Source organism: Hyperolius riggenbachi, chromosome 1 (genome assembly GCF_040937935.1).
Source record: "Hyperolius riggenbachi isolate aHypRig1 chromosome 1, aHypRig1.pri, whole genome shotgun sequence".
Classification (NCBI taxonomy): Eukaryota; Metazoa; Chordata; class Amphibia; order Anura; family Hyperoliidae; genus Hyperolius; species Hyperolius riggenbachi.
The window spans coordinates 123,369,650-123,391,446 of record NC_090646.1 but is presented as its reverse complement, the minus strand read 5'-3'; the positions used below and the strand labels follow the sequence as shown (position 1 = coordinate 123,391,446).

Genomic DNA, 21,797 nt, shown 5'->3' with positions numbered 1-21,797 from the left:
GCGTTTATCACTCACTGTTATTTGTAAAACACATTCGATTGGTCTGGGTGCCCTTGAAGTCAGTTGATTCTTCAGTTTGTGTGCTTTTTCATTAATTTAAGTTAATCAGATCTTTTTAAGCCGATTGCTATTATTTTGTTCGTCTAAACTACTCATAATGAAATATTGTATTTTCTGAAGTTGCAGGCAGTGTTGTAGATGGAGTCATGTCCTGTCCCTCCCTGGGGAACCTGTCTGCACATTATGAAACCCGCTCTCATGCTCTGAGTAATGTGCAGTCTCCATTAATATAGAACATTTCAAAATTACTTTTATATTTTAACAGGCTGGTTTAGTAGAGGAAGGAAAAGATGTTATAGCAGGCTGTAAAATAAAACTACATTCAACTAAGCAACATACACTGTCTTCATAAACATTTCACATTTCCTTCTATACAGCCACATTTATTCACACAGTCTTTCAATAGAAGCAATTTTCCCGTTTCTCTTTAGCGGATGTGTAATGTGACTTCGCAGTGGCTTCTTCAGCCCTGTGGAGCTGCGTCATAACTGATATCCTGAATTTGTCTGGAAGAATAGAATAGTGTGAATAAACAATAGCTACAGGCGCAAAAGAGTAAGCACAATGGTGAGAACATTTATTTTTAGCGTTTGTAATATTCTGTGGTAATACAGACTATGCACAGGCCAACATTTCTGACAGATTCATTTCCTTAAAGCAAACCTGAACTGAAAAATAAAAGTCAAAATAAACATGCACACATCATACTCCCGTGTAGTCTACTCATAAATCTCTTTCTCCTCTCACATGTCCTGTTTGTCCACTGTGATCAATGGAACTCTCCGTCTTCCATTTTGAAAATGGCCACTACCCCCATAACAGCTTTCTGGTCAGCACACTGTTAAAGTGAACTATCGCCCACTTGAGCCATAGGAAACCTGGATATTACCTTGGGGCCTGTTTCCACTACACGCGGATTGGATGCAGAAAAACTGACTCCAATAAATGCCTATGGGAAAATCTTCATCAGAAAAATCGTGTTTAGTGGAAACAGGACCATAGACATTCATTGGAGTCCGTTTTTCTATATCCAATATGCGTGTAATGGAAACAGGCCCTTACTAACCAGTTAGGGCAGGTTTCCACTAGGAGCGGTGCGATGAGGCTACATAGCCTCATCGCACCGTGGGTGTGCTGAAATGCATGCACAGCAATGGAAGAGTTTCCACTGCGTGCATGTTGTGTGATGCGGGGCGAGCAGGAAATCTGCAGCATGCTGCAGATTATCGCATGGCGGCATCCACCCTCAGCCGCGTCCCATCTCTTCAATACACTTCCGCATCAGGAGATGCGGAAGTGATGCAGCCGGCGGCGGGAAGTGATGCGATGCGGCTAGCTAGCCGCATGCGCATCACTAGGTAGTGGAAACGGGTATATAACTGACAGCAACTGATATATTTCAGTTCTGACGAAATACTGAGTTTAGGTTCCTGTTAGGGCTCATACACACGTCCAAACAATCTGCCCAACTATTATCTAAACTTGGTCTGTTGGATGACAGTTGGGCGTGTGTACGGCTGCCAAGCAACAAGACCACCAACTGATAACAGGTGGTTTTCCAGATCTATCTGGTGGCTCAACCTGCACAACTATCTTGCAGGCTGGCCATGTGTGTACACGTTGCTTGAACAAGTTGGTTGTTTAGTTGGTTGGCGTGTATGTTACATGTCGTGTGTTTGGTTGTGCATTATATTGGATGTGTGTATGAGCCTTTAGATGGCAGTCTGTTGACTCCCACAAGCCTGACCAGTGAACTTTCAACCAATTTCCTATAGTTTTGTATTTAACATTGTGATCGGACATAGGGGCCATTTTAAACAAGTGGGTGGCGAACTGATATCTGCTGGTTTGATGTGTGTTCTGTCAGATTTAGAACTTTGACAGGTAGTAAATTGTGAAGTTACAATACTGCCCATGTCTGCACAAATATAAGTAAAGAGATGTGTGTGAGGCTGAGTTCCTGATAGCTTCTCGTGGAGAATTGCATGGCTAATACGTAGGCTTAAATAGGAAGTGCCACTTATTTTTACTGATCTGTCCCCCTTATTGAACTTTCATCTTTCCCATCTGCTTGGAGACAAGGGGAGCGGTCCTTTATTAATCTGGGTGTTTTATATTATAGAACTCAGGGGTGTCAAACTCCAATACAAAGTGTCCTCTAATACTTTTAGCCACAGCCCATGAACAAGCATGCAGATCAGATTTTTCTGACAAAAATTTGACAAGATTAGCTGCATGCTTGTTTCAGGTGTGATTCAGACACTACTGCAGCCAAAGATATCAGCAGGGCAACCTCTCACTTCAGTTCCCTTTAAAGGGCAACTAAAGTGAGAGGTATATGGAGGCTGCCGTATTTATTTTCTTTTAAGCAATACCAGTTGCCTGGCTGCCCTGCTGATCCTTTGCCTCTAATACTGTTAGCCATAGACCCTGAACAAGCATGCAGCAGACCAGGAGTTTCTGACATTTTTGTAAAATCTGAGAAGACTAGCTGCATGCTTGTTTCTGCTATGATTCTGACACTACTACCGCCAAATAGACCAGCATGGCTGCCTGGCAGCCTCCATGTACCTCTCACTTCAGTTGTCCTTTAAGTAATTTTTACTACAGTGTAGACTCAGATTGCAAAACACAATCATCAGGCTGATAAAAGATAATTTAGGGGATGTTCAAAAAAACAATACTACATACAGTATATGATGGTCATGTCATTGAGTGAAACAATTTTGGCATGAGGTGGAAAATCTCATTAATACTAGGCTACAAATCAGATTATAAGCTAATGCTTTACAAGGTCTTCCCGTAAAAGGTTTTATAAAACCCATTAAAAAAATTAATTATCATATTGGCAGGCAAATGGGTCTTCACAAAATCCTGGAAATCACCTAATCTTATGCTTGAAAAATGTCATTGGAGAGGTTAACTAAATAAGTTTTTTTAATGGTGAAGATGAAAGGGAGAGAATCACAAGCCAAATAGATTTAAGACATTTGGAAACAAGACTTTTACTACCATAAGATTGTTTACACACAGTATATCCATAAAAGGACTCGGACCTAGAGACTATTGATTTACTTTTCAGATTATGTGTTATTCAAATTATAAATATACATTTTTGTTCCATATATATATATAGCTTCAGATTCAGTATGACTAAGATGCTAATTAAATTACCTCAGAAAGACTATTGATTTTCCAGCTCACCTCTTCATTGAAGATGTGTGTTTTTGAGCAATCCTTGTGTCTGTATATATCTACAAGAATGTTAAGTTACGTGTTGGAAAGACTAATATAGTTGAATTAAAAAACAAAACAAAACCCTAACCGGAAATAAGCATCATTAGGAGGAAATCAGCCATAACAGCCCCCATAATCCATTTCCAGAAGGTTATATTTATGAAAGTACAACCAATAGAAGACTGTTCTGTTACGCTGCTGACCATGAATACCACAGAAAGGGCTTTGTCCTTGGAGGAGACACTGATAGTAAAGTAATCATTGGAATCTATACTGTTATCTGTTCCTCATTAAACAACACTTTTGTTTACAGCCAAGGTCATTATGGAGCTGGAAAGAGTCCAGGAATGAACAGCAACATTAATGAGGGGACAGATAGTTTCTGTAAAGGTCCATACACACGCCTGACTGCAGGCATTGATGGGTCTGTCGTCACCTCCCGCTGGGTGAGCGTTCCAGCGACAGTCCGGCGTGTGTACGCACTGTCGGCGGACTGATAAGGCTGTTTCAGAGCAATCCGCCAGGCGGATCGCTCAGAAACAGCCGTATCAGTCTGCAGACAGACTGTACACACGCCGGACTGTTGCTGGAACGCCCACCCAACTGGAGGTGACGACGGTCCCGTCATTGCCTGCAGTCAGGCGTGTGTACGGACCTTTAAGAGAGTTAATTCTAGGTACACACCATACAGTTTTCTGGAAGATTTACCTGCCAGGTCGATTATTTCCAACATGTCTGATGTGAATTTAGATTTTTTTCGATTCTCCAATTTTTTTTAATCGTTCTTTTCAATCATTTTTTCAGTATATTTTAATTCAGTTCTATGAAAATCAATTGTAAACATGATTAAAAAAATGATCGAAAAATCTATCAAAATTCAGATCAGACATGTTGGAAATAATCAATCTGGCAGGTAAATCTGGTATGGTGTGCACCTAGCATAAGGTAAGCATACATCTACCAATTTGACAGACGATCAACCATCCAATTTGATAATTATTTTTGAATTGGATGAAAATCAGTGCCACGTAAAGCATGCCTAATCGACAATGCAACCAATTTTGCGGTCACATGTATCAGACATGCTGCAAAATGTTAAGTCGACATGCTCGATAGGGTGCGTGGTAGTATCGGCATGTAATAATCATTTGTGAACAACGAATTTAGGATTCCCCCGGCCGCTGTTCCCCCAGTATAACATGTGCCCCCGCTGCTGTATATATAATGCAAATCGCCGGCAACCTCGAGGGGGGTGAATCAGGAAGGTGTGGTGGACGGCAGCAGGTAAAGTATAACCAGCAAGCTCATGGTGAATCAGAACCCTTAAAGTGTGTAAAGGTGTGTAAAGGAACTGAAAAGGACCAAAAATCCTCTTTACTAAAATGTTATGTAAAACAGAATTTGCCTTCTTAAAACAGAAGGTCATGAATCATCAGAGAAAAGAAAAAATTCCACCAGGCACTGCAGTTGATTCAGATTTAATTGTGTCTTCAGTGTGATATAAATCACAACATATAAATATCTTGTATTCAATGAGGTAGGTGCAAAAGTCATGTGCAGACAACTTGTGCTTTTAAGATTATTGCATGAGATAGAAGTCCTACCATATCAGGGGGTGGTGGTAGTGGATGCAGGGAAAAAATGGTAGAGGCCCACCACCACCCTCTGATATGGTAGGACATCTATCTCATGCAATAATCAAGCACAAGTTGTCTGCACGTGACTTTTGCACCTACCTCATTGAATACAAGATATTTATATGTTGTGATTTATATCACACTGAAAACACGATTAAATCTGAATCAACTGCAGTGCCTGATGGAACTTTTTCTTTTCTCTGATGATCCATGACATATATGCCTGCTAGCAACATCATGAGCACGCAGTTTCTTTAATCAAGGTGGTGTTTGAATGTCTGTCATTTCCTACCTCTAGTGATACAACTGCATGCCTTGTAGTGCCGGTAGACCCTACACACTCTGACTTAAAACAGAAGGTATTTACGATTATTCGGGCTGTATTGAGCATTTGGGGGGTTCCACAGTGCATCAATGGTGAATATGCAAATTATAGTAGGGGGGATAGATAAAAGGACGGGAGGAAACTGGTAGCCCAATATAATGCAGTATCGTAGGTCAGGTGAGTAAATAGAAACAATACGTGACGATTATACTCACAAACACGGGTTGCCAGAAGCAATCGCTTCAATTCGCATGTGGGGAAGTACCGTCCCCACTGGGGCTTGTGTCCGGGTATAAATGGTCGCTGCTTCTTTAAAAAGGCCCACCTTCCAAGGTGGAAACCCCTGGCTTGGGGTGAGTGGAGATCAAGGAAATAGGAGGCGCCCAAAGTACTCGTTACCGTGTACTTGTTCTTTGAATATGCAAATTGTCCATTTGTTGTCCCTGATGGCTACAAACACCTAATTCACACTTAGTCCACACCTAAAACACAAAACAGAAATGTGCCTTCTTAAAACAGAAGGTATTTGCAACTATTCAGGTTGGAGTATATGATGTCTCCCACAATGCATTTGTTGACATTAGAAGCCAGACACACCCCAGAACCGCTGGAATGCAGTGATGTGTCAGCTTGTTAATATTACAGAGCCACACTAATCCAACGTGCATACAGACTGTTTTGGACTAGTTGGTCCTCATCAGTACATGGCATGGATTAATGTGGCTCTATATGGTAGGACATGAAACACCCAGAGTTACAGATTGCCCAGCAAGGTCATGGTGAACCAGAACTCCTAGGAGTGTGTAAGGGGCTGAAAAGGACCAAAAAAGCCTTCTATGGCTTGTTGGATTAGTTTGGCTCTGTAATTCACATCATTTAATTCCAGCAGTTCTGCAGGTGTGTTTAGCCATCAGGGACAAAAAAAGGGATGATTTGCATATTCAGCAGTGATGCATTGTGGGACACCTCAGAGCTCACTCCAAACTGAATTAATTGCAAATACATTCTGCATTAAGAAGGCAAATTTATGTTTTAAGAGCAAAATTCAGACAATTTTAGTTTGTTTTGTTTGGGAAATACTCCTACAGAGGACATGATTGCTGTCTGCTAGTCTCCATGTCACTGACACAGGCAGAGTTCAGGGGCCGTGCAAAGGAGAACACAGAAAATGTGTGCAGTCAGTGAAACATAGAAATATGTCAAGTATGTTGCAAGGAATCTATCACAGAGCAAAGGACTCCTGGGCATTCAGAAATTCATCCACTAGATATCCTCTGCTGATTCAGGACTCTTATTCTCCTCGGTGTTCCTCTTTTTCTGCTCTCTGTGACCCGATGTACCCACATGGCACACTCAGGCAAGGCTCTGGAATTCCAGGTTGTCAGGTTTACAGGAGGGCACATTTTTTTTTCTTAAAGGTTTTGGCTGTTTATTTTACTGCCACTAAGGGGCCCACAGGTCCACATTTACAACCAAATGCCTTAAAGTGGATCCGAGATGAAAAGCGAACTATAACAAGTAACTTGTCTATATATCTTATCTAAAGTTTAGATAGTTTACACAGCATATCTAGCTGCAAACAGCTTCAACAGTTTATGATTATTTATTCCTGTGATACAATGAAAGCAGCCATGTCCTGCTTGTGATCATTACACACAGGCAATCTGCTCTGCATCTCCAGCCCTCAGCCTGTGAAAACTTCACTCCCCTCTTCTCCCTCCTCTCCTCTGCCTCTGAAATCTCTGGCTAGTAACCTCCTCCTCCTGCCCAGACTGAGCTCCCCTAAGCACTAGCTACTAAAGCTGAGAGTGCCAAGGCACTCTGGAGAAGCTGTGGACAAGGCTTGTTTAGTTTATAAGGAATTAGAGTATTAAAACAAAAACAAAAAAGTATTTGGCTTGAGGAATGCCTTATAAACTATATGAAAGGAACACAATTATGCAATGAGTAAAGGTTTACCTTGGATCCACTTTAAGAAGACAATCAGATTTGCCTACTATAAGCTGAGCAAGGTTCAGAGGAAATTATGTTGGAGGGGATTCATGTAATTCCTTTATTTTTCCATTGTGCAACGATGGTGGGGGACATTGGGGGAGCTCCGATCCAAAGACCGTCTCTGTGGCTATTAGAGGAGGGATGAATGTATGATGTGAATGTACATCTCAAGCACAGCTGCTGCTGATAGTGTCCAGTGCAACCATTGCTAGCTATGGCACTTATAGATTTGTGATATCTTCTTGACATTGGTTAATATTGATTATTCCAACATTGGCTTTCTACTGTTCTCTGCAGTACAAAGTTATTATTAACTTCCTTGCCGGTTATCCCGAACTCAGTTCGGGGTAACCTGTGCAGGAGGATTTCTCGGGCCCCGCTGGGCCGATTTGCATAATTTTTTTTTTGTTACAAGCAGCTAGCACTTTGCTAGCTGCTTGTAACTTCCGCTCGCCGCCGATCCGCCGCGCTGAGTCGCTCCCCCCCCCCCCCGCCCCAGACCCCTGCGCTGCCTGGCCAATCAGTGCCAGGCAGCGTTGACGGGCGGATCGGGATTCCCTATGACGTCATGACGTCGGTGACGTCATCCCGCCCGTCGCCATGGCGACCGGGGAAGCCCTGCAGGAAATCCCGTTCTGAACGGGATTTCCTGCTTACTCTGATCGCCGAAGGCGATCGGAGTGGGTGGGGGGATGCCGCCGCTCAGCGGCTATCATGTAGCGAGCCCTAGGCTCGCTACATGATTTAAAAAAAAAAAAATAAAAACCTCCTGCGCTGCCTCCTTGCTGGAGGAATTGAACCGGCAAGGAGGTTAATGCCCACCCGTCTGTACTGACTTCCCAAAGAACAGGCAGTCCTACTCAATGCTCGATAAATATTTTAATTGCACATTGAATGGGAGTGTCTCACTTATTGTTAGATTTTTTTGGTACCAAAAATAATTCGATTTACTGTTTTAACCATACCTCCCAACTTTTTGAGATGAGAAAGAGGGACACTTAAGCCACGCCCCTGATCATGCCCCCATCACACCCCTAGTCTTGCATACCATAAAGATTTCATAAGAAAAATGTTGTTTTATAATTCAAACCACACTGGTCCTTTCTTTGCTGTTTCATTTTCCTTCATATTAACATTTTAAAATTAGTAATATATCAATTTAATGGATGGGAATAAAGTTTATTTAGAAAAAATATATATATCTTTACATAGAGAGAGGGACAAACTCCTGAAAGAGGGACAAATGAGGAGAACAGAGGGAAAGAGGGGCAGGGCTCCCAAAGAGGGACTGTCCCTCCAAAAGAGGGACAGTTGGGAGTCATGTTTTAACATTTAATGTATGAAAAACAGTATATATTTACCTTGCGTTTCACCAGAAGGCATGTAAGCCTCCAGACTAGATGTACTGCTCTGCTACTCTGCATCTGTGGAACTTCAAGTTGCTGCCAATGTAATCTTCCCACATATAGTATTACTCTTGGATTGCAGGAGGAAACTAACATCAAGAGGACCCCCTTGCAACTGCACACTCCATGCAGATCGTACCCTGTGTGGTAACTGGTACCAGGAATCCCACACTGTGCAGACAAGAAAGCATGCAGGCTGCAGCCCACTGTGCTGTAATGTAAGAGATTTACATAAGAAAGGCACCAGGTGAAACAGGGAACAATCCTTATCTATTTACTTTAAAATTATTTTATCAAACTTTATTCCACCGTGCATCTACAGTATGTACATATACTAGGGGAAACTGTTGTGTGTTGCTAATAGCGAATGCAGGATGGGTGTGCGAGTCAGCTGGGTCTACATCTTAGTGAACACAAGCTCAGTAGTGCAAGGCTGAACAGTTTACTTGGTAGGATCGGAGCCAGGGACACAGCAGGAAACGGTAACTATAACTACATAACAGTACATACCATATACAGAATATCAATACAGGTAGAGGGGTAAAAAAAAACCTTTTTCTGTGAAAGTACAGTTCTAAGTGCATCATCCTATCTAATAATATCCCTGTGTCCGTGTGTTGCGCTACTGCGCATTGCAGGACAGACAGCTGTTGGGACAGGAGGACCAGGCCACTGTGGCAGAAGGCAAAGGAATGTAAAGTATCTAAAAAAAAAAAAAAAAAAAATTGTGTGCGGAAAAATGCACGTTTTCACATAAACAAGAGGGAACCTTATCTTAAAGGACAACTGAAGTGAGAGGGATATGGAGGCTGACATATTTATTTCCTGGTAAACAATACCAGTTGCCTGGCAGAGAATCAACAGGATAGCCAGGCAACTGGTATAGCTTAGAAATGAATAAATATGGAAGCCTTCATATCCCTCTCGCTTCAGTTGTCCTTTAAGCAAGGCATACCTGCTAAGCTATATTTGTTGCAGAAAAAGCTTTCATTGTGGTGTGGATGCTGAGCTGCAGTCTATTTACAGCCAGGTGCTCTGCTATAGCAACTCTGGATTCCACAGAGCTAGATCCCATCTGGTTCCCATTTACTTGTATTGGGATGCATCCCAAGCAGTCACACCCTAATACAAGTGAGCAGGAGCCACACTACCCTGTAGCTTGGCAAAAGCCACTGATACTGCAGCAGGCCGCTTACCTGTGAACAGACTTCAACCCAGCACCCTCACTGCAATAAAAGCTTTTATTCCAGTTTATATCAGAAGTTAGCAGGTGTGACTGGCTTCATTGTTATTGGTTTATGAGGGCAGGGGGAACCCTGTTAGTGATTTTGCTGTCAGGGTTAAGCTGGGCTTTAACAGATGGTGAAGTTCTCTCTCAGCATGCATTTGAATCAGCAGCTTTCAGTAGGCATAGCCATATGACCGTAACACAGGGAAAATGAAAATACGGCTTTTTGGCTTCACAACAAAAATTACTCTTGCAATGCTGTATGCTATGCTGTATGCTATACATTTTCCTCTACAGGAAGGGCAGAGTATTTATTTTGGACACAGTATATGTGGTGACTATAGAGTAGCTTAAATTGCTACAAGAATTTACCTGCCTTCAAGGTAGGAACCTTTTCCACATGCTGCATTTGCGATTGTGTTTTTTACCACGATTCACTGTGATTTGCCTATCACAAGGGCATGTTAGGCAAGTGTAACCAAGGCGACATGTGACATGATGAGATGAACATGTGTATGTACAGTGCAAAACATATTAACCATTTCAGCCCGCGGGGATTTTTCACCTTATGCATCGGAGCAATTTTCACCTCCCATTCATTCGGTAATAACTTTATCACTACTTATCACAATTTATTGATCTATATCTTGTTTTTTCTGCCACTAATTAGGCTTTCTTTGAGTGGTACATTTTGCTAAGAATTATTTTTTTTATAAATGCATTTTAACAGGATTAATAAGAAAAAATGGAATAAATTCATAATTTCTCAGTTTTCGTCCATTATAGCCTTAAAATAATCCACGCTACCATAATTAAAACCTGTGTATTTTATTTGCCCGTTTGTCTCGGTTATGACACCATTTACATTTTGTCCCTATCACAATGTATGGCACCAATATTTTATTTGGAAATAAAGGTGCATTTTTTCCATTTTGCGTCCATCACTATTTACAAGCTTGTAATTTAAAAAAATGTTCATAGTATACCCCTTTCAAATGCATATTTAAAAAAGTTCAGACCCTCAGGTAACGATTTATGTCTTTTTTTTTTATTGTAATTTTTTTTTCCATCAAATTTTATTTGGGTAATATTTTGGTGTGGGAAATAAACAGTTAATTTTTATGGTTATTATATGTGTAAATTTTAATGTAAAAAATATGTAGAAGTAGTTTTACTATTTGGCCACAAGATGGCCACCTTGAGGTTTTTTTTTTTTGCCCTCCTTGTGCTTCTCGCTAAGCGGAAGCACAAGGGGATGCGGAAATTTATACGTGCAGAAAGACCGAAGCTCTTGTAAAAGCGCTTCGGTTTTTCTGCTGAGAACAGTTTTTCTCCCGTTCACTGATCCCAGTTTTAAGGGGGACACCACGGGGGCACGGGGCCGCGCCCGCGATCCGAAGCGGGGCACTGCAGCAGAGGAACCGCCTGGACATGAGCTTCATGTCCGGGCGGCAGAAATGGTTAATAACCAGGTTGTTTTACTTGTTTTATTTTGCTGCCTGAAAGAGGGAATTTTCAGGCATGCAAGTTATAGCTTCTGTCTTGTCAATACCTTGTCAGGAATATAATAAACATCACTGATAAGCAAATTACAGCCATAAAAGTTTTCCTGGCAGAACACAACTTCTGAGGACAGACGGGAAATGGAAAAAGGTCAATAGTTCATGTATTTTCATTTAGTGACACTTAATAGGATGCCACTGAGAAGAGGCAACAAAACATTTAATCTATGTTTTAAATGTTTAAATATAAAATAAAATCATGGGATATATAAAAAAAAGTGATTTGTAGGAGGAGAAACACAATTGTTTATCTCTTCAGTTTATTTTCACCTCCGGTTCACTTTATTGTTAACAAGTTTATTGCGGCGCCCCTTTTCTACTGCTGTGCTCCGTTGTTTGGCCAATCGCTAACATACAAAATGCTGAAATTTCTGTGCGATTTCAATTGGTTTATATTACTTTTTCAATGCCCGCTGTGAATCGCTGCTAAAAAATTTTCTGCTGAAAATCACATCACCATCGCAGCACGTTTGTCATGCTGAATGCAATTTTTGGTGCAAAAGGCATCTTAGTAAGGGTCCCTATAAGGGCCCTTTTCCACTTGCAGTCGCTAGCGTTCACGCTGAACGCTAACGATTGCTGAATCGCAATTACCGGCGATTCCCCGACGTTCACGGCCGCGATTTTGCTATGCTATGCACTGCATAGCAAAATCGCGGCAAATATCGCTCCGCCGCGCGTTCGCGTTCCCGTAAAAAGCGAATCACGGTAGTGGAAATGACCTACCGCGATTCCTATGTTAAAAAGTAAACCGTAGCGATTGTAAAATCGCTAGCGGTTTGTGTTTTTGCGATTCAGCCAGCGCAAACGCGCTGGTGGAAAAGGGCCTTTATTCAGATTACCAGCCAAGTTATTCTGTTGGGGCTACACATGTGAGGTAAGGCCTAATGTTTAGGTTTGGTTCACTAATTTTTTGTCTACAATTTTGTTTTTGTATTGATAGACGATCTAATCCAAAGATAGTTTGGGAGCTAATCTTTGCTCCTCGTCCCATAAAGAGCAGTTATTTTGATAGGATAAGTATTCAGACAAAAGTGTCTTGGGAATTTTCTAGATTTCACATATCACATTTAAATATACTACTTAACCTTTGTGAAATCCATGAGAGATGACGGAGTCATAAGACGTTTACAGAGCGTTGAATTTTCTCGTGAATCCTCTGGAGCCTCTGCCAGTGCTCTGCCCTATCAGTGGGATCTAATTTATGAGCCGTGCAGAAAGAGTTCACCGCAATTTGCGGGTTTGTGGATGTCATAGCGTCCTCTGATTCTAATCATTGCAATTGAGTTGGGGACATGGCATGTGCTTCCTGTAAACTACTTATTTCTTATACATAGCAGCATAAATTGAGTTGGTAGAGGGAAGGAGAATACCCCGGGAGACAGAGATTATCTGCGAGGACAATGATTGAGAACTCCAAGCCTGCTTATATTCTGTGTGATATCTCAAATTGAAACATGGATTTTATGAATTCCTCTCTGCCCTGCCAGAACGCGGCTCATTCTTCCAGTCGGTATCATTAACATAGGTGTGCTTTTATACTACAACCACGGTGAAGTTGAATATAACAATGGTATGAATCTCATTAAAGGAAAAAATAGGCTTCTTTGAAGTGAGTCAGTGTCATACACTAACAAGTAGTGTGAGATTCTCAGAGCTGGAACCTGTGAGGAGACACCCCCTGATAGCTAAAATTGCACCTGTAACCAAGTCCCGTTGTTAAACATACCAAAGTAAATGGATAGTTTAATAGACGTCTGAAATGTGCTTCTTTTTCCTTTGCTGGCTGCCTAGGGTATAGGGTATTTAACGCACGTTGCTAATTTTTTACAGACATCCCAATTCCCTCAAAAGCTATTTTATTATGGGGGAAACCACCGACTCTATCTCCGACCCCAGGTACCCCAAATTGTTTTGACTCCTTGACTCCAACTCTGACTCCACAGCCCTGTATAAAGCTACACTTACAGTGTTGTGTATATAAAGCTGCACTTACGGTGGTGTGTATAAAGCTACACTTACAGTGGTGTGTATAAGGCTGCATTTACATTGGTTTGTATAAAGCTACACTCAGGCTACTTTCACACCAAGACGTTGCGTTTTAGGGGACATTAAGGTCGCATAACGTGCTCCTAACGCAACGCATGGCGGTGTTGAAGTTGGACGTCAGATTGAGCCGCATTATGCGGCTCTGAAAGCAGCCGTTGCAGGATAGTGATGGGAAGTCCGAACCTTTTTAAGGATTCGGATCATTCGAATCGGATCATTGAAAAGATCCGGATCTTTTAACCAAATCATTTGAATCATTTTACAAGGGAAGCAGACTGGGTGAAATGACTAGCAGGACAGGACTTTCCCTGCACTGTACATTCTGTATGTTCCTGTTTCTTCCAGACAGACATCCACTGTGAACCGAATCTTTCATTGTGATGATCCGGATGATTCGACTCACAAAAAAGATCCGGATCAAATGAACGATTCGTTCATGATCCGGACAACACTACGAGTCCCACCACGAGTCACCACAGTGCAGTGAATATTAATTAGCCATGTGGCTAGTCACTGAGCATGTGCAAACAATCTAACGCAGCTCTATAGGGGTATAACGTACAGCATGCTGCACTTTCATTTAAGGTGCAGCGTTACACCCTAACGCAACAGTGCTGTGAGTTGGGCTGCGTTACTGGCTACTGTAACGTGGGATTTTACAGTGGTGCTTGTAAAGTCATGATACAGGAAAGTTTAGCTCTACAGTGCACTGTTAAGCCAGCATTTAAAGAGACTCTGTAACAACAAAAACCTCCCCTGGGGGGTACTCACCTCGGGTGGGGGAAGCCTCCGGATCCTAATGAGGCTTCCCACGCCGTCCTCTGTCCCACGGGGGTCTAGACGCAGCCCTCCGAACAGCCGGCGACTGTGCCGACTGTCAGTTCAATATTTACCTTTGCTGGCTCCAGCGGGGGCGCTGTGGCGACTTTCGGCACGGAAATAGACGGAAATACCCGATCTCCGTCGGGTCCGCTCTACTGCGCAGGCGCCGGAAACTTGCGCCTGCGCAGTAGAGCAGACCCGACGGCGATCGGGTATTTCCGCCTACTTCGGCGCCGAGAGGCATCAGAGCGCCTGCGCAGGAGCCAGGAAGGTAAATAATGACGTCACCGCTGCCCGGACTGCACGGAGGGCTACAGCGAGACCCCCGAGGGACGCAGGACGGCGTGGGAAGCCTCATTAGGATCCTGAGGCTTCCCCCACCCGAGGTGAGTACCCCCCAGGGGCCGTTTTGGCGTTACAGTTCCTCTTTAAGTATGGAAGGAAAGCCATTCCTAAGCATGAAAATACGTTAATTTCAAGCAGTGATAACTCAGGCTCAGTGTGTCAGTAACATGGGGATAATGCGGTGATAGCCAGCAGGAAGGTTGTTTACTATTGCACTCTTTCACCATCTATAGGGTGACAGTCCCAGTACCTAGCAGTTCAGCAGTGATCACACTTACTGATGCTTTTAAATCCCTTACTTATCAAGCAAAGGACAGGCATAAAGCAGAGGAAATGAAATATACTGTATATGGCATGAAACTTTCTCTGGGTGGATCCCATGGCTTGTGGTTAGTCCCCTGGGCTGGGCTTCTAATGTTTTGGCCTATTAACTAGTGTAACAAGTGCCATGCTATTGTGTCAGCAATTCCCTTGTTTGTCAATGTAATTTGTTTTTAATTATATACTATTTATTAGTACAGAGTCATGGTACATGTTGGCACTATATGCATCAATATTACCTTGGCCTGTACATCTGTACAAAGTCTATCACCTGGCAGGGTTCAGGACTTGGTCCTTTGGGCAACAATTTGTGGCCGAGGCTGTACAGATGCATTGCTAGACTGCAACCTAGTCAAGGCCTTCGACACTGTTCCCCACAAAAGTCTGGTGCAAAAGATGAGGATGCAAGGACTGGGGAAGAGTCTGTGTGCTTGGATAGGGAACTGGCTAATGGACAGAAAACAAAGAGTTGTGGTCAATGGATCATACTCAAAATGGGAGACTGTTAGCAGTGGGGTCCCACAGGGGTCTGTACTGGGTCCAGTGCTCTTCAATTTATTTATTAATGACCTAGTGGATACAGTAGTGAGCAATGTTGCTATTTTTGCAGATGATACAAAATTGTGCAGAATCATCAACTCTAAGGAAGATAGTGTTATATTGCAACAGGATCTGGATAGGATGGCTATATGGGCACATACATGGCAGATGAAATTCAATGTTGACAAATGTAAAGTCATGCATTTTGGTCGTACCAATGGTCTAACACCATACAAAATAAATGGGATACAGTTGGGGACATCAAACTTGGAGAAGGACTTAGGAGTACTCATCGACAACAAGTTAAATAATCGTACTCAATGCCAAGCCGCTGCAGCTAAAGCTAACAAAATTTTGGGATGCATTAAAAGGGAAATAAAAACTCGAGATGCTAGCATAATATTGCCCCTGTTTAACTCTCTAGTAAGGCCACATCTGGAATATGGAATTCAGTTCTGGGCACCACATTACAAAAAAGATATTGCAGTTCTAGAGCAGGTGCAGAGACGAGCAACAAAATTGATACGTGGGATGGAAGGTCTCACTTACCAAGAAAGGTTAGATAAACTGGGTTTATTTAGTCTAGAGAAAAGACGCCTTAGAGGAGATCTAATTAACATGTATAAATACATCAGAGGGCAATATAATAGCTTGGCGGATGAGCTTTTTGTCCCTAGGCCTTCTCAAAGGACTAGAGGACATGATCTGCGCATGGAGGAAAAACGTTTTAGCCATTTATTTAGGAAAGGGTTCTTTACAGTAAGAGTGATTAAGATGTGGAATGCATTGCCACAGGAAGTCGTTATGGCAAACTCTATACCTGCATTTAAAGGGGGCTTAGATGCTTTCCTTGCGTTGAATGACATCCATGGCTACAATTACTAGGTAATGCCAATGATGTTGATCCAGGGATTTTATCTGATTGCCATCTGGAGTCGGGAAGGAATTTTTACCTTGTAAGGGTTTTTTCGCCTTCCTCTGGATCAACAGGGATATGTGAGGGAGCAGGCTGGAGTTGTACTTTGTACTGGTTGAACTCGATGGACGTATGTCTTTTTTCAACCAAAGTAACTATGTAACTATGTAACTATGTGACACATTCTGTTGCTATGGAGAAGAGGCGACGATGTAGCGCATAACTGAACAAGTGGGGAGAGAGAGAGAGAGAACAATGCCCTCAGCCTGCACTCAACCCAGTTGATTGCCAGGGCCTTGAGGGCGATCGGGGACCGCTGTACACACCCTAGATTCTTAGCAGTGGCAGCCCCAGTCAGCCTTCTCAGCCAAGAACTATCTAGCACGTGTACAAGGCGTGCTTAAAACAGCGTGATAAGCAAGAAAATGTAGGGAAGAGTCTGAGGCCCCTTTCACACTAGAGCGTTTTCACTGCGTTGCGTTACCTGTTTTTACCAAAGCAAAGCAAGTTTATGGGACATTTCACACCTGGTGGTGTGATGCGCCTGAAGTATTGCATCTGATGCGAAAGCATCAGCGCACTATTATTATTGATTTATAAAGTGCCAACATATTCCGTGGCGCTGTACAAAGTAGGAAAACAAACAAGGGGTGCATAATGATACAGACAATGATATACATCAAATATGGACATTGGTACAAAATACAGAATTGGTGATTACAATGTCAGATGTAACATGATGAATGAAATATATAACAAAGTGCAAGCTATATAATGAACAACAAAATCCATGTGAAGTTACAATCTACAGGAATGGGCGGGGGGGGGGGGGGGGGGAGGTGGAGAGGTATGTGGTATACATTCAGGCACAGTGCCTGTTAAGGTTTTCTAGTAAGAAATCCTTGGGGATTTCAATATTTCCATCGATGAAGCCCAGAACTCCGCTGTGACACGGCTACTCACCATTGCCAACTCACTTGGACTAGTACAACACACCAACACCACCACTCACACTGCAGGTCACACTCTCGACCTTATATTCACTAAATCCACCATCATTGCAGACCTTGACATCGCACCCTTTCCACCCTCAGACCATCACTTTCTCACCTTCAACCTCCTCACGGAAGGCGCCTCCAAACTACCCGCCCACCCACCTGGTCGATGGCAGTGAGACCTACGCAAGCTCAACCCTAGCGTCCTTGCGGACCCCCTCCATGCCCTCTCCTCCACTCTTCCCACCCTAACCTGTCCTAATCTTACTGCAGCTCAGTATCGCCAAACTCCCTCATCAGCCCTAGAGAAAGCTGCTCCACCAATATTTCGCCGCAACCGACCCCTAACCCCCAGCCCTGGCGCACTACCCATACTCGCAACCTCCAGAGGGAAACACGCGCCACTGAACGGAAATGGAGGAAAACTAGACTTAACCAGGATTTCCTACATTACAAGACCAACCTGCTGCAGTTCCACACTGCCCTTGCTCATACGAAGCAGGAATACTTTACCAAGCTCATCGGAGCACAAGCTTCCAACCCCCGGCGTCTTTTTGCCACTTTCAACTCCCTGCTTAAACCCACCCCCCCACCCTCCGTTTCCTCCCTCTCTGCCACAGATTTAGCCACTCACTTCAACAACAAAATTGTCTCCATCCGCCAGGAAATATCCAATCTCAAAACTTCACCTCCCACCCCCTCCCAACCAGCTCCTCCTCCACCCTATCCTCTCCTCACATCCTTCACTCCTACTACCACCGAGGAAGTCATCCACCTACTGCAGACTTCCCATACCACTACTTCCCCCCCTTGACCCCATCCCTTCTGATTTACTCCAGCCTCACTTCACGGAATTGGCCCCAGTCCTCACTACCCTGTTCAACCTCTCCCTATCCACAGGCACCTTCCCCTTAGACTTCAAGCAGGCCACTGTACTACCCCTGCTCAAGAAACCCCCCCTCGACCCCTCGCTACCCTCCAACTACTGTCCTATCTCCCTCCTCCCCTTTGCCTCAAAACTCCTTGAGCGTCTGGTTTACAAACGCCTGACCCAGTTCCTCAATGCCAACTCACTGCTAGACCCACTGCAATCTGGATTTCGGCCTGCCCACTCAACCGAAACTGCTCTCACCAAAGTGGTCAATGACCTTGCCTTACCTAAAGCTGAAGGGAAATACTCCATTCTCCTCCTCCTTGACCTTTCAGCAGCTTTTGACACAGTAGATCATCCCCTACTCCTCCAGTCCCTCCAGTCCATGGGCATTCACGATCTTGCCCTGTCCTGGCTTTCATCCTACCTCTCCAACCGCTCCTTCACGACCGCCTTCAATGAGTCCTCGTCCACCCCCAACCACCTCTCGGTGTGAGTCCCCCAAGGTTCAGTCCTTGGCCCCCTACTGTTCACCCTATACACATCCTCTATTGGCAAGGTTATCTCCTCCATGGGTTTTAACTATCATCTGTATGCAGATGACACCCAGATATACCTCCACACCCCTGACATATCCACCACTACCATGGACAAGGTCTCCTCCTGTCTATCAGCCATCTCCTCCTGGATGTCCGCTAGGTTCCTGAAACTAAACCTAGACAAAACTGAATTTATGATCTTCCCACCCCGGACATCCATAAACCTCCCAGATGTGCATGTCACTGTTAACCACACTACCATTCGCCCTACCTCTCAAGCCCGCTGTCTGGGTGTCACCCTGGACTCCGCACTCTCCTTCACTCCCCACATCCAAAACCTCACAAAGTCCTGCAACTTCCACCTTCGGAACATCTGTAAGATTCGCCCTTTCCTGACCCCTGCCACCACCAAACTCCTCATCCATGCCCTCATAATTTCCCGCCTTGACTACTGCAATGCTCTGCTGTCTGGTCTCCCTATGACCCGAACAGCCCCACTGCAGTCCATCATGAATGCGGCAGCCAGAATTATCCACTGCTCCCATCGCTCCACCACGGCGGATCCCCTCCTCGAATCCCTCCACTGGCTTCCTATCCAGTCCAGAATCAGATTCAAGATACTGTGTCTGACCTACAAATCTGTCCACAAAACCTGTCCAACCTACATTTCCGATCTTACTCAGAGGTACACACCTAGCCACTCACTCCGCTCTTCCAATGAACTTTGCCTAACCGCCCCCCGCATCACCCAGTCCCATGCACGCCTCCAGGACTTCTCAAGAGCTGCTCCAACACTATGGAACTCCCTACCTCCACCCATTAGGGCAGCCCCCTCCTTCAACATCTTCAAGAAAGCCCTCAAAACTCACCTTTTCACTCTGGCCTACTAAGTCTCACAAGTGCTCTAAACCCACAGCTGAACTCTGGTCACCTACCTTCTGTGTCCTTACCTCTCCCTCTAGATTGTAAGCCTTTGGGCAGGGTCCTCCTCCTTTTGTGTCCTACCTGATCATGCACCTCCATTACTGTGCACCCATGCTATGCATTTGAGTGAACCTAACTTGCCTAATCTCCATGCTCCCCTCCAGTGACTAAGCATTACCTGGTACTCATACTGTGCTGGATGATCTGGTCTTTCTTGTATTCAGGTATTGTCATTTTGCTGTATGTCACCCCTAAATATTGTATGTATCCCTATTTATTGTCCAGCGCTGCGTAATATGTTGGCGCTTTATAAATACAATAAATAAATAAGGAGTAAAACTTGAGAATCTGAAGGGGAATGGCCTAAGTTAGAGCACATGCTTGTCATAAAAAGTGAGTTTTGAGGGAGCAATTAAAGATTTCAAAGTTTGGAGAGTGACGGATGTTCTGTGGAAGGGCATTGCAGAGGAGGGGTGAGGCACGTGAGAAGTCTTGTATACGTGAGTGCGAGGAGGAAATTTCTAGAGGAGGACAAAAGAAACTCCTGTGCAGATCTGAGTCAACATCCGCTGTGTCGTGCGGTGACTGGAAGTCATGTAAGTCAACATAAGTCAACATGGAAGTCATGCCGCAGATATTTTAAACTCATTTGCTTTGCAGTGCACATGCGCCGAGGCAAGTTTTTGCTTGCAATACATATTTCCGCACAGGAAGAGCCTTACTTAAAGGAGCACTATGGCGAAAAATTGTAAAATTTAAAATATGTGCATAACATATACAAATAAGAAGTATGTTTTTTTCCAGAGTAAAATGAGCCATAAATTACTTTTCTCCTATGTTGCTGTCACTTACAGTAGGTAGTAGAAATCTGACAGAAGAGACAGGTTTTGGACTAGTCCATCTCTTCATGGGGTATTGTCAGGGATTTATTTATTTTCAAAAGCACTTAGTAAATGGCAGTTGCTGTGTCCAACTGCCAAAAAACTGTGTAATGAGCAGGGAAGCTTGGCAGCATCACTGTTTCAATACTTTTTAGGGAATGTCTTTATAAAGAATAAAAGCCTTGCTGAGAATCCCCTATGAACAAATGGACTAGTCCAAAACCTGTCGGTTCTGTCAGATTTCTACTACCTACTGTAAGTGACAGCAACATAGGAGAAAAGTAATTTATGGCGTGTTTTACTCTGGAAAAAACACTACTTATTTGTCTGTTTGCACATATTTTAAATTTTACAGTTTTTTGACATAGTGCCCCTTTAAGATTTGATTTCCTGCCAAGAATTACATTAAGCCTCATTACTGCAGGTATCCCCTAAGTGTGTTTTTAGCATTGCAGTGCAATGCGATCATTCGATCGCACCACAATCAAACACTGCTTGCTGGTGTGAAACCAGCCTCAATTTTTTTTTTCGAGTGACGATGATGTTGATAAAATGAAGCAGTCCGCTCCTCTCCAGTTAATTATTACAAATGAAAAGTCCTATCAGCATCTCATTACATGACACAATGCACATTCTCCGACATGTAGGCATATTAGTTGCTCAGTGCAATGTTTCTGAAGTAGGGATAAATATACAGACTTGGATAGATGACGCTGCATAAACATCTGCTGTAGTGCAGGCTGTAACTGAGAATCAGTCACGTGCTGAGCTGGGAAATACAGTTACTGCATGAGAGATGCTCTTTTTGTTGCCATGACAACCTCTCATGCTGCAAAGATGGAGCCTTCCAAATTTCCATCTCTCCTGCTGTTTATTTCTCTTTCTGTGATGAGCAGTGTTACCAAAAATAGCCGTTAGTGTAGTGTTTTCTCTGTGCTGGTGAGGTGGTCCCCATCTATGCCTCCAGTGTGCCAGGATGCTGAGGCGAGAATGTATGCTGACCATCGTCATTGTTAATTATGAGGGTAGGTAATGCTGTTTTCCTTCTTCCCATCCTCTGCTGGAGATCATGAATAGCTATCTCTATGGTCAGCTAATTTTGCTTTTGTCGTTTAGAAGAACCAATAGAATTTTGATTTAACTC

General features: G+C 43.5%; 1 protein-coding gene and 1 long non-coding RNA gene across 20 annotated transcripts in view; one reads left to right on the top strand and one right to left on the bottom strand.

The window, feature by feature from the left end:
- The window catches only part of APBB2 (amyloid beta precursor protein binding family B member 2), a 487,722-nt gene that overhangs the window by 247,228 nt on the left and 218,697 nt on the right, over positions 1–21,797 (top strand). The window contains exon 1 of one of the 19 annotated variants that reach the window (XM_068278508.1): positions 21,561–21,678. The exons of the other annotated variants lie outside the window; for them this stretch is intronic. Coding sequence (XP_068134609.1) covers positions 21,630–21,678 — 49 coding nt within the window. The 5' untranslated portion in view covers positions 21,561–21,629. Of the gene's footprint in view, positions 1–21,560; positions 21,679–21,797 lie in introns of those variants that run through there. 19 annotated transcript variants of the gene reach the window in all.
- On the bottom strand, positions 441–20,705 carry LOC137565420 (uncharacterized). The gene is made up of 3 exons (XR_011030963.1): positions 20,625–20,705; positions 8,616–8,871; positions 441–566 (listed from the first exon to the last, which is right to left on the bottom strand). It is a non-coding gene; the product is annotated as an uncharacterized lncRNA (long non-coding RNA).